A 17,027-nucleotide genomic window follows, 5' to 3' on the forward strand; every position below is an offset into this window, starting at 1 on the left:
ATTAAATACTCTTGACTTGACTCTCTTAGAAACATAGAAAAGTAGGTGCAGGAGCAGGCCATTCGGTCCTTTGAGCCAGCACCGCCATTCAATATGATCATGGCTGATCATCTAAAATCAGTACCCCGTTCCTGCTTTTCCCCCATATCCCTTAATTCCTTTGGACATAAAAGCTAAATCTAAGTCTGACTCTCTCTCTCTTCTGAGAGGGGTGACAGACTGGAAACGTTAACCGCAGTTGCTGACGGATCAGCTGGAGTTTCCCAGCTAAAGGATCTGGAGTTTCTTCTGGCATCGTGCGGTGGGTGGGGGGTGATGATGGGGTTGGCTGCTGCTGCAGGGAGCTGGATGCCTGCCCTGCGCTGGGCGATGGCTCCCCTCTCTCTCTGAAGGCTCCCCTCTCTCTGCATGCTCCCCTCTCTCTGAAGGCTCCCCTCTCTGCATGCTCCCCTCTCTCTGAAGGCTCCCCTCTCTCTGCATGCTCCCCTCTCTGTCTGCATGCTCCCCTCTCTCTCTGCATGTTCCCCTCTGTCTCTCTGCATGCTCTCCTCTCTCTGCATGCTCCTCTCTCTCTCTGCATGTTCCCCTCTGTCTCTCTGCATGCTCCCCTCTCTCTCTGCATGCTCTCCTGTCTCTCTCTCTGCATGTCAGCCCCTCTGTGCTCCTGCCACGGGCGGGCGGAGCTGCAGGAAGTGACGGGACATGCCGGGAGGAGAAGTTGGGAGAAGTCTGAGCTGGGAGTGGGACAGTTTGAGAGCGGAGCCGGGGACAGCGGCTGGGCTGCGGGCGAGGGGAGGAGGAATGACTCTGGGCTCCGCCGGGGCTTGCGGCGGGACAGTGGGACAGAGTTGCTGAAGCCGGAGGGAGAGCCGCGATGCCCGCCGAGCTGCTACTGCTGCTACTGGCCGCAGTGTGGCTGGCCGGAGCTCCGCCCGCCGGGGCGCTGGTGGCCGGGCTCAGGGTCCGCGTCCGGCTGCCCGACGGACAGATCGGCGAGGAGACGCTGGAAGCCGACACGGACACCGACTCCATCAGCATCGAGTTCAAGAAAAGCGACGGTAGCCTCATCACCTTCATCGCCGACCTGAGAAAGGTGCGGGGACCAGCAATTGGGGGGTGGGAGGGAAGATGGCATTTGTAGATGGGACTAGCCAGAATGGGGCAGCATGGACGTGTCGGGCCGAAGGGTCTGTTATTATGTTGTGTGACTCTGACAACTGGTCTCTCTGCAATAGGGTGTTAGGAGGTGTTTAAGAAGGAACTGCAGATGCTTGAAAATCGAAGGTACACAAAAATGCTGGAGGAACTCAGCGGGTGCAGCAGCATCTATGGAGCGAAGGAAATAGGTAACGTTTCGGGCCGAAACCCAGAGGGTTTCGGCCCGAAACGTTGCCTATTTCCTTCGTTCCATAGATGCTGCTGCACCCGCTGAGTTTCCCCAGCATTTTTTGTGTGGGTATGATGTTAGGAGGTAACTGGATACCAGAGAGGAGACCCTGGAGACGCAAAGTGTTGTGGAGGAATGGTGGGGGTGGTGTGTGATCCTACAGTGAATTTGGAGCAGGAGAGGGATTTGTGGTGGACAATCCCAATCTGAGGGGGATGGAATGAGAGGGCGGTGTTACCCTGGGAGAGTGAGGTCGGTATTAAGGATGGGTGGATACACGTTGAACTGTAGATGCTGGGAACTTGAGCAAAGAAAACAGCAAAAAGTTCTGGAGAAACTCAGCAGGGGCCAGCCAGCATCTATCTCATCTGAGACCCGAGACGTCATCTGTCCAAACCCATCCACAGATGTTGCCCGAACCGCTGAGTTCCTCCAGCACTTTGTTTTTCTGGGGTAGACAAAAGTGCTGGAGAAGTGGTTTTTTTGTTTTCCCTGAACAGGATTAAGCAATCATCCTCTGATGAGGAAGTAAGTGATTTTTTGGTTGGTAATGAATGTCTGTGGTCTCACTGTGGAGTGATGAGAACCAGCGGCCAGGCTTGGACAAGTGGTGACATGTCTACTACTTCAACATGAACTTGCCCCAGGGAGAGGGGAGAGGAGAAGAGAGGTCTGTTGAAAGGGGTCGTTGGGCGGGGAGGGGCTGTTAAGAGGGGTGGTTTGGAGGGGTGGGGGCTGTTGAGAGAGGTGGTTGGGCGGGGGGGAGGGTGCTGTTGAGAGCGGGGGGGGGGGGGGGGTGTTGAGATGGGTGGTTGGGCGACAGGGGGATTTGAGAAATGGGGGCAGGAGGGGGAGGGGGGGGTAAGGGAGAGGGGAAGGGAGGCAGCGGGAGATGGTGGGACCTGAAGGGCCATTATTCGCCTTCAAGTGTAGAAACTGAGTAACGTTGGCTTATTCAAGACGTTGGTGTTAGTGATCCCAGAGTTTGCGAAGTGAGGGGGGACACTCACTTCCTACTCTCTTCTGCATTTCCGCTTTTCTCGCATTAAGATTCTCATGGTACCACTTTTACCTTCACTCAGTTTCCTGCATGTCTGGATTTGCAGGTCCTGTTGTGAGAGACACCTATTCAATTGGGCAACAGGACCTTTAATGAGAGCAGGAATTAACAAGTCAGCTGCTAAGCGTTGGTCAGTGCAGTTCTTTGCATGTTCTCGGGTGACACTGCGGTTGGAGCAAAGGCTTCCCAGGAAATGAAAGCAGTAAACAACAGTGTAGCGATCAGTCAGGCAGTCATCAGAACCAAGTGTGATTCTTTCCAGAGGCCCAGGGGGATAGGTGATGTGTTCAATGGGAACAGAGCTTGCAACCTGGAGCATTGTGAGCTCGTCTAGTCTCCTCATTGAGAGAGGGTTGTTTCAACGCTGAGAGCTGTTCTGAGAAGGATTACTCAACGGATACCTGGAAAAGGTGGGTTGTTTTTATAAGAACAGGTTGGACAGAGAGACTTGTATCATTGTTGTAGTTGGCCCATCACGTTTTCTGGGTGTCTGTCTAGTAATCCTTCTCGGAGCAGCTCTCTATGTTTAAACAAGGATGTCTTTAAACAAGGAGACCAGAGTTGCTCACAAAGCCCACCACCTACTCCCATGTGCCTTGGGAAAGAGTTTGAGTTTAGTTTATTGTCACGTGTGCCGAGGTACAGAGAAAAAGCATTTTGTTTTGTGCAAGCCAGTCATCGGAAAGACAATACATGATTACAATCGAGCCATCCACAGTACAGATCCATGACAAAGAGAATAATGTACATAGCGTTTAGTACAAGGTAAATTCTGATCAAAGATAGTCCGAGGGTCTCCATTGAGGTAGATAGCATGTGTAGGAAGGAACTGCAGATGCTGGTTTACACCAAAAATGCTGGAGTAACTCAGCGGGACAGGCAACATCTCCGGAGAGAAGGAATGGGTGACATTTTGGATTGAGACCCTTCTTCAGACTGAAAGACAAAGTCACCCATTCAACCTGAAACGTCATCCATTCCTTCTTCTGGGAGATGCTGCCCGTCCTGCTGAGTTACTCCAGCATTTTGTGTCTACCTTTGAGGCAGATAGTAGCTCAGGACTGCTCTCTAGTTGGTCACACTTGGTCTGTTGCCAGGCTAGCTGGTCTCCACATTGTCTACTGCAGCATTTTAGTTGGCACACCGCAAAACCTTGTTACCCACCCATACTAATCCCTGCATTGTATTTCTATCCCTTACCTATTTAAGTGCCTGTTTAAATGTCTCTTAAACATAATGACTGTATCTGACTCCAACCCTGACTCTGGCAGCGAATTTCAGATAATCTGTGTTCAAAAAATATAGTCCCCACAAATCCCCTTTAAAACTCCTTCCTCTCAAAAATATATGCCCCCTTGTTTTTCATTCCCGTGCTATGGGGAAAAAAGATACTGACTGTCCAGCATTTATATACCTTCTAAAAAATTATGTGCCTCCAGGTAAACCTCGGCCTTATTCACTCTGGGGTAAGTAAGCCAAGCTTATCCAATCCCTTCACCTGACTTCCATCTTCCAATCCTGGCAACATTCTGGCGAATTTCTGCTCTCTCCAGCACAACTATATCCAACAAAACCATCTGTCAGTGTTGAAACTAGAACGCCACAAAGTGTGATCTAACCAGTGTTTTGTAAAGATGCAGCATTATGGCCCAGCCTTTATGTTCTCTGTCATGATCTACGAATGCGAGCATGTCATGTGCTGCCTTCACTAGTCCATCTACATGTTCTGCTTTTTGAGGGCACTTTGGATATGAACCGTAAAGTCTGTTTATCAATATTCCTTAGAGTCCTACCATTTACAGAATACATCCTAAACCCATATGGCTTCCTAAAATACACCACCTTGCATTTGTTTGGGTCAAATTCCCTTTGCCAAAGTTTCACCTGACTTTTCATCCTATATATATATATATATTACTGTAGTCATATCTAACCTTTCTTGCTATCTACAACACCACCAACATTTGTGTCATGTACAAACTTGCTACACCCTACGTTCAGGTCCAAGTCACAGGCAGAAAGTGTCCTAGCACCCAACCCTTCAGTAAACCATTGGTCATAGATTTCCCATCAGAAACGTATCCTTCCAAAACAACCTACAGGTTTTCATTGGCAAGCCAATTGTTTATGCAATTAGCCAGCTTGGCTTTTGATCCTTGTGTGCCTTAGCCATCTTGATGGTCCTTATCTTCTGTCTTATTTTAGTTCGTACCATGACTATCTCCCTGCCTTCATCAAGCATCTTAGTTATTTCCTCAATAAGATATCTCAGTCATTGTTAGTGAGGCAGGAATTCTCCCACCACAAAGCCATGGTGACTATCCCTGATCACCCCCTGCCCTTTCCAATATATATATATATAACGACGATATATTTATGATTTCCTCCGATAGCTTTTCTACACCTAGTGTTGTAGACCCACTGGCACATACATCCCTGCTGCCCTCTGTAAATAATTGTCTTCCAATCTTGTCACTTGTGGCTAGCGAAGATACAAATTTCCCAGTCAGGCCACCAGCTATCTCCTCTCTTGCTTCCCATCGCAACCTGGGATAAATCTTATCCAGCCCTGGGATTTCATCAATCCTTTTGCGTTGCATGATATCTATCACTTTCTCTTCAAGGTCAAGATTATCCAAATACTCCTCCCAGAACTCGCTATCCTCCCTGTGCTCCTCCATGGTGAATATAGGTGAGAGGTATCAGCTGGAGTTTGAGGATCTTGGTGGGGGATGGGGTGGGGGAGGTTATGAAGAAGATGTTTACTTTTGTGGGACATCCTTGTGAGACAGACCTGCAATGAATGTTTGACATCAAGAGGTTGGTGAGTCTTTGGCATAGTCTTCTCAGAGAAGAGTGGAAGCAGACTTGGAATACTTTTTCTATCCAAAAGAAGATAAATTCAGAAGAAGGGTCTCGAACCAAAACGTCACCCATAGCTTCTCTCCAGAGATGCTGCCTGTCCCGCTGAGTTCCTTCCAGCACAAAGATAAATTCCTGACAGGCGAGAGCATAAAAAGTAACCAGGAGTAGAGGAGATGCCGGGTTGAGATAAAAACGGAACAGCCATGATGTTATTGAGTGTTAAGGCTGCCTTGAGGTGTAAAATGAGCTCCTGCTCTTAATCCTATGTACGTGTGTGTTTTTCCTGCCGAATCCTTTGTTACTGAGCTGCCCAATTATCTAATTTACTTGAAGCGTGTAGACCCTCAGTCAGCATGAATGCGGGCAACGTTCTGAAGATTTGCTCTTCAGTGCAATGACACAGAACTGTCTGACCTTTTAGTTGCTTCATAAATTGGAGTTATAATTGCCTCAGGAATCTCGTGGCAAGGATAGCTGTGGTTTGAGTCCAGAAATGTAGATTTTGCAAGAAGCTGAATTGTTGCAGCTACACGTACTTCTAACTTTGAAGCCCCGATCCTTGACTTTGGTGTTTTTATCTCCATCGGTGAAGATTTGTCGGGTGTCTGGCTGCTGCTTGAGCAATGTGCAGTGTTAGTCATAGGTTTGGCGGAAGTCTAGAGACGCTCTTGAGAAGATCAGTGAGGGAAACCCGAGTCACCTCCCGGTGGTTTGAAAGGTTTCTCTGGAGCACATGTTCAATGATGGAAAAGCGAGAGAGACACAAAATATTGGAGTAACCTCAGCGGATCAGGCAGCATCTCTGGAGAAAAGGAATAGGTGATGTTGTGGGTCGAGACCCTTCTTCAGACCTTATGATTTGGTGATGGAGACATGGACACTGTGCCTGAAACCAGACTGCGGGAAGAGTCTACACTGAAAGTCCCACACTCACTCACATTGTTGTTCTTATTCCTTGTGGTTTATTCCTTCCAGGTTTCCTGCTGCTGCCTTATTAATCACACCACCACACCCAGCACCAGTGATGGTGCTCAGCTGGTGGGAAATAGACAATGAGAAGGGATTGCTTTGTATTAGCAGCGTTAGATATGTTTGCTCAATGAGTTGACCTGATCAGCGTCAGGAGGACTATGTTTTTAGCGAGGTTGTCTCCCCACCCTGTGTATGTGTGTCATTTGTGGGATGCAGATCTGAAAAAGGTATTTCTCGGACTAGTAATGGATAAAGTGCTTGAGATGAAGTCAGACCTTGTCCATCAGGAGCATCTGCAAGCAACATGTATTCCAAACGGCTCCACATTCCACCAATGTACGTCTGAAATCAAATTGAGTTGCAACTGCATAAAGCATGTTCTGGTAACTGCAGAAATTAATTGACAATACAAACTGTTGGCTGATGGATCAGGAAGTCAACCGATCATGTGTTGTTAAACAACGGGCAGTGTATCTTGTTTCTCTGGGCACTGACTAGGTTTGCCCATTGCGACCATATCCATAAGGAGATGCAGGCAACTGTTGAATGGAGGTGGTCTCCTGGTCTTCTCACTGATAGAAAGGAGATGAGGGGGGATTTCTTTAGTCGGAGGGTGGTGAATCTGTGGAATTCATTGCCACAGATGGCTGTGGAAGCCATGTGGGTGGATATTTTTAAGGCAGAGATAGACAGATACTTGATTAATAAGGGCGTCAGTGGTTATGAGGAGAAGGCAGGAAAAGGGGTTGAGAGGGAGGGATAGATCAGCCATGATTGAATGGCAGAGTAGACTTGATGGGCCGAATGGCCTAATTCTGCTCCTAGAACCTATGAGGACATAGAACAGTACAGCATAGAAACAGGCCATTCAGCCTATGATGCCCATGCCGAAAATAACACCAAGATAAACTAATCTCATGATGTCAAGACCTATTTTATGTGCCCACACGTGATCCAGATCCTCCCATTCCCTGCATATCCCTGGCCCTATCTAAAAGCCTTTTAAACACCATCATATCTGTCTCCACCTTCACACCTGGCAGCACATTCCAGGCACCCACCACCCCTTACGTAAACATTTCCACGCTCTTCTCCATTAAACTGCCTCTTTCACCTGAAAGCTCCGCCCTCTAGTCTTTGATAGTTCCACTCTGGTGGAAAAAGATTCTGATGCCACTCATTATTTCATGTGATTCTATCAGCTTTCTCTAGTTTTCGTTAGGTATAACTCTTAGGGCTATCGGGATCAAGGGATATGGGGAGAAAGCAGGAAAGGGGTACTGATTTTGGATGATCAGCCAAGATTCAGAGATAGTTTATTGTCATGTGTCCCAGATAGGAAAATGAAATTCTTGCTTTGCTTCAGCACAACAGAATATGGTAGGCATGAATACAGAACAGATCAGTGTGTCCATATACCATTAAATAAATATATACACACATGAATAATCCTATATATACACACCATGATCATATTGAATGGCAGTGCTGGCTCGAAGGGCTGAATGGCCTCTCAGCCTCTGGTATTCCAAGAAAAAAACAATCTAAACTGTCCAATGTCTCCTTCCAGCGAATATCCTCTAATCCAGGAAGCATTCTCATAAATCTCTCGTGTAACCTCTCCAAAGCCGCCACATCCTTCCTGTAATGGGTCAATCTGAACTTTATACTTGTTTATGCAAAATACTGCTGATGTTGGAAATCAGAAGTAGAAAATATTGCATTTGCTTGGCATCAGGGACAGAGAGATGAATGTTTCAGGGGATAAACTTTCCCATGAATGGCACTGTTGATTTCAATCAGATTAAGATCTTTGAACCCCTCACTGTTGCAAGATGGAATGTGAGGGGGCTGAGAATGCACGCCATTAATGCCATGGTGGTTTTTTTTTAACTGTTTCTTTGCTGACGATGGAGGCATGCTTGCAACAAGAATAGTCTCCGATCGTTCCGGATGGCATGTCAGTGGTTAATTGTGTTGTTGACCCTGGACTAGGGAGAGCAGCAGGGCAGCTTTTGTTTGGTATGAAGTTCAGTTATTTACATGAATTCTTTCGGAAGCAATAAATCTCAGACGACCTCTAGTGCTTTGAGTTTGTCCGGCATTGATGGTAGATGAAGCCTGAGGTTTCCATCTTGTTGTGTGTGGTTCACCTCTTGGCAGGTGGCTGTTGAAGTTGCCACTGGTTACACCACAGCTCGGGCTGATTCCCATGAAATGTTCTGTGTCTCTGCGTAGGCGTATCTTCATTCTGCCAAAACTTGTTCCACTCCTGCAGGAAATGTGATTAAGAATATTCATTCCCATTGTCTTCGAAGCCCATCCTTCAGGACTTGACAAAAAAAAAGAAAGATGACTTGGGATTGTAGCAGCAGTTAGATTATGATTAACTCTTTCCACCAACCTCTGAGAAGGTAGTGTTTACTCGGTGAGTTGGAATGACTAGAATCTCGAAATTCCCATCCCTGGGATGTGGACCCCCCAGAGCTGACATTATATTTGGTACAATCTCTGGAGAAAAGAAATCGGTGACGTTTCGAGTCGAGACCCTTCTTCAGACTCGGAAGAAAAGGAATAGGTGACGTTTTGGAACAAGACCCTTCTTCACAGTGTGATGAAGGGCCTCGACCCGAAATGTCACCTATTCCTTTTCTCCGGAGATGCTGCCTGACTCGCTGAGTTACTCCAGCTTCTTGTGTCTATCTTCGCTTTAAACAAACATCTGCAGTTCCTTCCTACACATTATTTTTGGTACGTTGTCAACTGTCCTCTCTCTTCTACATTCAGGTGCAGATGGTTCACTGATTCACTGTTAAACATGAGCACAAAGTACTCTCCAGTGTCCTCCTTGTGCCCTGCATTCCTTACGTGTGCTTGGCAAGGATGTCTTGCAATTCAAAATATATTGGCTGCGCTCTCTCTTTCAATAATTTTAGTTTAGATTAGATCTTAATAGACCCTCTTGCTGCAAGTGCTGGCACGTCGAGGGTTGATGTTGGCACTCCTTGATTGTTGACACTTGAGGCATCAGTGCATCTCAAAGCAAAATGCTGGAGCTGCTGGAAAGCTGAAACAAACAAAGGACTTGCTGGGAATTATCAGCAGGTCTGGGCAGTACCTGAGAAGATAGAAACTGAGTTAACATTTCACGTTGATGGTCTGGGACGCTAAGAAAACTGATGTGCTTTAAGTAGCAGAGAGGGGGAGGAATGGAGTTCCTCACACAGGGAGTTTCTCCGATAGTTGGAGACCATGATTATCTACTTGACTCTAGGAGAGGTTGATGAAAGCTTAGTAATTGTAACTGGAGCTGTGTAAATGGAAGCTGCTGAATGAGCAAAGTGAACAGAGGAGAATGGTCCGATGGAGCAGCATAGTGGCACAGTGGTAGAGCTGCTCTCAAAATGCTGGAGTCTCTGGTTCGACCCTGACCTCAGGTGCTGTTTGTACCTTCTCCCTGTGACTGTGTGGGTTTTCCCTGGGTGCTCTGGTTTCCTCATACATTTCAAACATGTGCAAGTTTGCTGGTTAATTGGTCCCCTGTAAATTGCCGCTAGTGTTTAGTACATGGAACTAGTGTGAACGGGTGATCGTTGGTTGGCACGGACTTGGTGGGCTGAAGGGCCTGTTTCCATGCTGTATCTCTGACCTGAACAGAACTGAGCAGTGCTGCAACCGTGAGATGCTGCACATAGCAGCTTTTGGAAATCTGAAATAAACAGAAATTCTAAAAATATTCACCAGATCAGTCGGCACCGGCAGAAAGAGGAACAAGGGGAACAATTGTGACCAATACAGATGAATGATTTGTCAAAATTGTATTTCAAGGGTTGAAATGTCAAAGACTAGGGAGCATAGCTATAAGGTGGGAGGGAAAAGTTTAAAGGAGATGCGTGGGGCAAGTTTTTTTACACAGAGGGTGGTGATGCCTGGAACACGCTGTGTGGTGGTTGAGGCAGGTAATGCCTTATCCATCCTGAAGCCGTGGTCTCCGGTAAGAAAGTGCCAATTCGGGACCTCCAAACTACGGAGCGTGTTTGACTGTCCCAACGTCGGAGTTTGGATCATCCCGATGAGAGGGCCGTCTGTAGCGGCGACTGCGGAGGGTTTATGGCCCCGACCACGGGTGAACAAACGAGGAGGACTGGCTGAACTTTGTTGCCCCTTCCGCCACAGTGAAGAATGGTGTGGTGGATGTTTGTGTTCAATCTTATTGGGTATTGTGTGTTCTTTTTAAGTGTATCGCTGCTGGCAAATTCATTTCACTGCACCTTCAGGTGCATGTGACGAATAAAATTGACTTTGACTTTGATAATATGGTGGCGGTTGGGAGACCTCTAGATGGGCACGGAATGGAGGGATATGTATGATATGCAGGTAAAGGCGATTAGTTTATCTTGGCATCATGTTCGGCACAGTTTGTTGGCCGAGGAATCTGTCCTTGTCCTGTGCTGTTCTGTGTTCTGCGCTGTATTGAAGATGTGGGGATGGGATGGATGAGCTGCTTCAAATACGATCCTTATTCTTTGACTGAGGTCGTGACTCCAACAACAGAAGTGTTTCCTATTTCGACCCGAGTGTTACCAGGACTCCCCAATATCATATAAAATGACACAAAATGCTGGAGTAACTTGGCTGGTCAGGCAGCATCTCTGGAAAAGATGGATAGTTGATGTTTCAGGTTGAGACCTTTCTTCAAACAAAGAAATGCTGCCTCGGTTTCAAGGTCTGTCACTCTTGGATCACCTCGTGCAACTTGGCTCCTTGGTCAGAGTTTGATGGAAGTGGAGCCAAGTTGGAGTCTTGGCAGAATCCAAAGGGGCTTCAGCCTCCAGCAGTTGGCTGGTGACTGAGAGCAACGGGTGTAGTTTAGGAGAAGGTAAATACCGAGAATGAGATGCCATGTTGTCTCATACCAAATGAGTTGGTTTGAAATTCCAGCATTACCTGTCTTTGGCACAGATGTTGAGCCACGTTCATCTGTGCCAAGTGTCAATCTGTGTTTGGCTTGTTGAGCTACAGTGGTGTTTGATTCTAATGTGAAGCCTGCTTTGCTGCTTCAAGGGAGTGGATATGAAAGTGGGATAACATAGAACTAAACTAAGCTGGTGCGAATGGGTGATCAATGCTCAGTGTGGGTTGAAGGGTTTGCTTCCAAGCTGTTTTACTAAACTAAACTGGTGGGAACAGGTGATCAATGATTGCATGAACTCATTGCCTGATGGGCCTGTTTTCATCGAAGATAGACACAAAATGCTGGAGTATCTCAGCAGCAAGGGCAGCATCTCTGGAGAGAAGGAATGGGTTTCCATGCTGTATCATTAAACTAAACAAAGTCCAAAACTATGATGGTTGTAATTGTCTCATTGAGTGAGATGGGACGTAACTTGTCATTATTTCTCTTGTCACATTCAAGTATTTCCTCAAAGACACTTTGTAGATCATTAACCTGTTGCTGCATAACTCGTGTCTTAATCCATAACTTTATGATCATGTAAAAGAGAGTTAATGTGTAATGGGCTAGTTAACCCTTCTAATCTTTAATTAGCCGTTCACCGTTTTATTGACATGCCCAAAATAGAATTTGGGGCCATTTTAACAACTTGTAAAGTTATTAGTTGTAAAGGAGTAAGTGTGGTCAGCAGGGACATTGTAATGTATGTTTCTTGAATATTGTTTAGTTTAGAGATACAGCACGGAAACAGGCCCTTCAGACCTCCCAAGTCCTCACAGACCAGCAATCCCCAAACACGAACATTATTCTACACACTGGGGACAATTTATGCCCTATGACCAAAGTCAATTAACCTACAAACCTGCACGTCTTTGGAGTGTGAGAGGAAACTGGAGCAACCTGGAAAATCCCTTGCGGTCACAGGGAGAACGTACAAACTCCGTACAGACAGCACCCAAAGTCAGGATCAAACCCGGGTCTCTGACGCTGTAAGGCAGCAACTCTACCACTGCGCCACCGTGCCGTGCAAATTGTCTTTTGTAAAATTTATTGCAACAGTCCGTTTGTGATCTGAAATCTGACTTTAATTTGGAGACTTTTACTCGTGTCGTTTTGCTGTTTAATGGCTCGGAAAGAGTTAATTGGCAGGTTTAACTCCACAGATCATGAAGTCGGGCTCATTACTCAGAGTTTCTGCCGAATTGTTTTCTTCTCTTGTGGAGAGCTTGGACTATGAAGGGCAGGAAACATGCAGAAGTTGCCTGTTGTTCCTGTCCTTTAGATACCCTTGATGCTTGAAAGTTAAAGCATACATAAAGTTAGCTCTTGGGAAAACCAGTCGCTCCAGCTTTTGGTTTCAGGAAGTGAAAACCAAGTGAAGCAGAGATGTAGTGAGAGTGCAAACCTCACTAGGGAATAAGACAATCCTGCAGCAAGAGCTCAGTGGGGTGAGCAGCACTGGAGGGTGGAGGTGGGGGCAGGGAGAGGGGTGGGGGAAGGGGAGGGGTGGGGGCAGGGAGAGGGGTGGGGGCAGGGAGAGGGGTGGGGGCAGGGAGAGGGGTGGGGGAAGGAATGCTCAACGTCTCGGGACGGAGCCGAACATCAGGATAATTGTTTCCACACCCTCCCCCCCATAGATGCTGAAGTCTGCTGACTTCCTCCAGCACGTTGTTTATGGCCCCAGATCTGTTGTGACTCCATGTAATGTAAGTGAAGCGGGACTGATAGATAGACCAGAGGAATTGTATGATGATTGGAGGTAGGGACTGGAGCCATGATCTTCGTGAGTGCCCTGAAATAATGTTTGGAAAGGGATGGTTCTGACATTCATTTTACATTTAATTAACAAGGTATGTTTGTCAATGGCTTGACAACATTTATTGTCCACCTCTATTTGACGTGGAGAAAGTGGTGATGAGCCTTTTCAAACAGCGTTTGCCTTCCGTGCAGGAGGGAGACCGGACTGCTAAATGTATTCAGTAGGTTCTGAATTGTACAATTGCTGCCTATCAAGTGACCTTAACCCCTAATCGCAACATGCTGAGCTGTTAACACTGAGCAAAATGACAATCCATTGTGAATGGAATCAGAGGTCTGGACACACAGCCAGTACATGCTGCTTTGTCTATCAGAAGCACAATTGACTAAATACAAGGAAAGAGGGTTGTGTTGTTTAGTTTAGAGATACAGCACGGAAACAGGCCATTCGGCCCATCAGGTCCCTGCTGACCAGCTAGGGACAATTTTTTTTAACATTTACCAAACCAATTAACCTACAAACCTGAACGCCCTTGAAATGTGGGAGGAAACCGAAGATCTCGGAGAAAACCAATGCAGGTCGCGGGAGAACGTACAAACTCCGAAGACATCACCTGATTGGGATCAAACCCCGGGCAGGCGCTGCATTCGCTGTAAGCCAGAACTTTACAAACTCCGTACAGAGGAAGCACAGCCCGTAATTGGGATCAACTGCCGGTGCTGGTTTGGGTGAAGATAGCAGCAAATCTCTGAACTCAAGGGATAGGTGAGATTTCGGAAAAGGGATGGAAGATATTTCGGGTCTGAAGAAGGGTCTCGACCCGAAACATCACCTATCCCTTTTCTCCAGAGACGCTGCCTGACCTACTGAATTACTCCAGCTTTCTGTGCTTATCTTCAGATCAGAGTAAATGTTGGGGTATGTTGAGTAATTTGCCAAAATTAATTCAAGCTGGGTAAAGAGGAATTGGAACAAATATCAGTGGCGGAACATTGGTCAGAGCCAGGAGCACTAGGTCTGGCTCGGTTTGTGAGAGTCATCAGATTGTTGGCTCCAGCCCACTTACACTGAAAATCTCTTTCCTGTTCCCCCATCAACGTCCCAACAAAATACACTCCCTTGGTCCCTCTTTTGTTCATTCATACTCGACCCTTCTCTGTTTTCAAATCCTGGGTAGAATCAGCACACAATTTTTTACAACAGATTCCAAAACCACACTTGGAATTTAGACCAAAACTCTGCCACGTGGGCAGAATAGATATAGATAGCCTTTTATTGTCATTCAGACCGAAGTCTGAACGAAATTGCAGCAGTCATACATATAATACAATACAATAAAACAACAATAAACACATATTAACATCCACCACAGTGAGTCCACCCAGCATCTCCTCACTGTGATGGAGGCAAAAGTCTTAGGTCTGCAGTCTCTTCCCTCCTCTTCTCCCTCTGCGCTGGGCGATATACCCCCCCCCCCCCGGGCGATGTTAAAAACAGTCCCGCGGCTCAAACACCGCGGCCCGGGGTGGTTGAAGCTGCCGCCCACCAGTCCTGCAGACGCAGCCGCTGGCCCGCGGCCGAACCCTGGACTCAGGCCACCGCCGCCAGAACACCGTCCCAGCCACCCTCACGTGAGTAAGTACTGCGCCGTCTTCAGCCTCGGGCTGCCCTACAGCGTCAGAGACCCGGCCACGGATCCTGACCACGGGTGCTGTCTGTGTGGAGTTTGCACGTTCTCCCTGTGACCTGCATGTGTTTGTTCCGGGTGCTACCCGTTTCCTCCCGCATCCCAACGATGTGCAGGTGTGTCGGTGAATTTGCTTCGGTAAATTGTTCTGTAAAGTGTGTAGGGTCGAACTAGTGTGAACGGGTAATCGCGGGTCGGCATGGACTCGGAGGGCTGAAGGGCCTGTTTCCACGCTGTATCTGTAAAACAAAAACTAAACCAACAGCCACTCATTGTTAGGGCCAATCTGCCCCGTGGTTGACACGGAACGTTACTTTAGACCAATGCTAAGAGAACTTATTCAAAGAATCACTGTGCCAGCCAGCACTCTGTTGCTGTAATGACATTGTTCTGGGACCACATGCTTCCCATGGCAACATGGCCTTTGATTGATGACTGATCATTACTTCATTGGCTTGCATTATTGGACATTGCCTCAAAATAATCCGTCAATCTTTAGGACCGGAGGTCATAGCTTCAGAATTAAAGGGCGCTCCTTTAGAAAGGAGGTGAGGAGGAACTTCTTTAGTCAGAGGGTAGTTAATCTGTGGAACTCATTGCCGCAGAGGGTTGTGTCAGTAGATATTTTTAAGGCAGAGATAAACAAATACTTGATTAGAATGGGCGTCAAGGGTTATGGGGAGAAGGCAGGAACATGGGATTAGGAGGCAGGGGTCAGCCAAGAATGAATGCTGGAATAGATCCGATGGGCTGAATGGCCTCATTCTACTCTAACTTGTGAATATTGACCATGTCTTCCGTCCCATGCATGGTGATTGTATGAACATAAGTTGTAGAAAAATGGTGTCTTCATTCAGGATACTGCCCGTCATTCTCTCCCTTCTACTAATGCATGTACAGCCAGTGTTTTGTGGGCATTGGTGTCAGTACAAAGATGCCCAGCTGTATGTTGTTGGATCTCTTGGGCTCTCCTTGCTGTTCTCTTGTCCAACTGCAGGAACTGTGGAGCCGTCGCTCCACAGTGCCAGAGATGAATGCACACTGTGCCAGTGATAAATGGGAGGAAGGATTCGGACCTAGTTTGCTTTGATTCAGACCAAACCTCGTGGGGTTAATGCTAGAGGAATGAGGCGTCCTGCTAGGACACAGTCTTTGAAGAGTTAACAACCCGAGTGTCAATTTGCCGAGCACCATGTTAGACTTTGCCTTTATATTACTTGTTTACAATCGTGGAAGTTCTGAGATCTTTTTCTCGAAGTGACAGGGTCCAAGTGGAAGTGATGAAGACCAAGTGTCAGGTTTTGAGCACATTTGTTTTGGGGGGGGGAGGGGAGGAGAGAAACTTTCAGGCTATGGAAAGCCAGTAAAATAATGATGTATCAATTCAGTAATTTGGGATGGACAACAACTTGGATAAAGTGGGAGGATGACAAGGAGCAGGAACACAGGGGGCAGTGTTAGCTCTGACTCTGGAACTCATCCAGAAGGGGAGGGAGCATTAAAGTACAGAGCTGGGGAATGAAAATAAACAGTGAATGGTGGAAAAAAAAACACTCAAGTGATTCAGAGTCTGAAAACTGATCACAGCCTGAGTCACCTCCTGGTGGGTTGAAAGGTTTCTCCAGAACAACATTGCAAACATCTGGTGGAGAATTGTAGGGGCCAGCTAGGGGTCTGCATGTGTCCAGGCCTTTCATCAAACAGTTCCCAGCGGCACAGGGCTCCACTTGCTGGGGGACTGCGGCAGTGTTTACAGCCCAAAGCAGGCAGCACTCTTCTCCATTTTCATTGTGTGTGTGTGTGTGGTTTAGTTTGATGTATTATTGTCACATGTACCAAGGTACATTCAAAAGCTTTTATTTGCATGCTATCCAGTCAAAGAAAAGACTATACATGATTATAAAAAATTGAATTGAATTGAATTTATTTGTCATTCAGACCTTTTGGTCTGAACGAAATGTTGTTGCCATGCAATGATACTGTACATATAATATAAAAGACAAAAACACACAATAAACACAAATTGAACATCCACCCCAGTGAGTTCACCAGGCACCTCCTCACTGTGATGGAAGGCAAAAGTCTTAAGTCTTTGGCTCTTCCCTCCTTGTTCTCACAAAAAAGACTTGGGTGGAGCAGTTCCCAAACCAGGCGGTGAACCGTGATGCATCCCAATAAAGTACTTGCTATGAAACATCTGCAGAAGTTGGTGATGGCTGTTGGGGACCTGGCGAACTTCCTAAGCCTATGAACTTGAAGCTTTCGAACATCTCTTGGCATCATCAGTGGGGGGGGGGATAGGGGGGGGGGGGGGGGGCATCATCAGTGCGGGGGGGGGGGGGG

General features: G+C 46.9%; 1 protein-coding gene across 1 annotated transcript in view; it reads left to right on the plus strand.

The window, feature by feature from the left end:
- Nucleotides 1-654: 654 nt before the first annotated feature.
- Nucleotides 655-17,027, plus strand: part of oafa (OAF homolog a (Drosophila)) — a 29,374-nt gene continuing 13,001 nt past the window's right edge. The window contains exon 1 of the mRNA XM_055660749.1: nt 655-1,093. Coding sequence (XP_055516724.1) covers nt 875-1,093 — 219 coding nt within the window. The 5' untranslated portion in view covers nt 655-874. The remainder of the gene's footprint in view (nt 1,094-17,027) is intronic.

Source organism: Leucoraja erinacea, chromosome 32 (assembly GCF_028641065.1).
Source record: "Leucoraja erinacea ecotype New England chromosome 32, Leri_hhj_1, whole genome shotgun sequence".
Lineage (NCBI taxonomy): Eukaryota > Metazoa > Chordata > Chondrichthyes > Rajiformes > Rajidae > Leucoraja > Leucoraja erinaceus.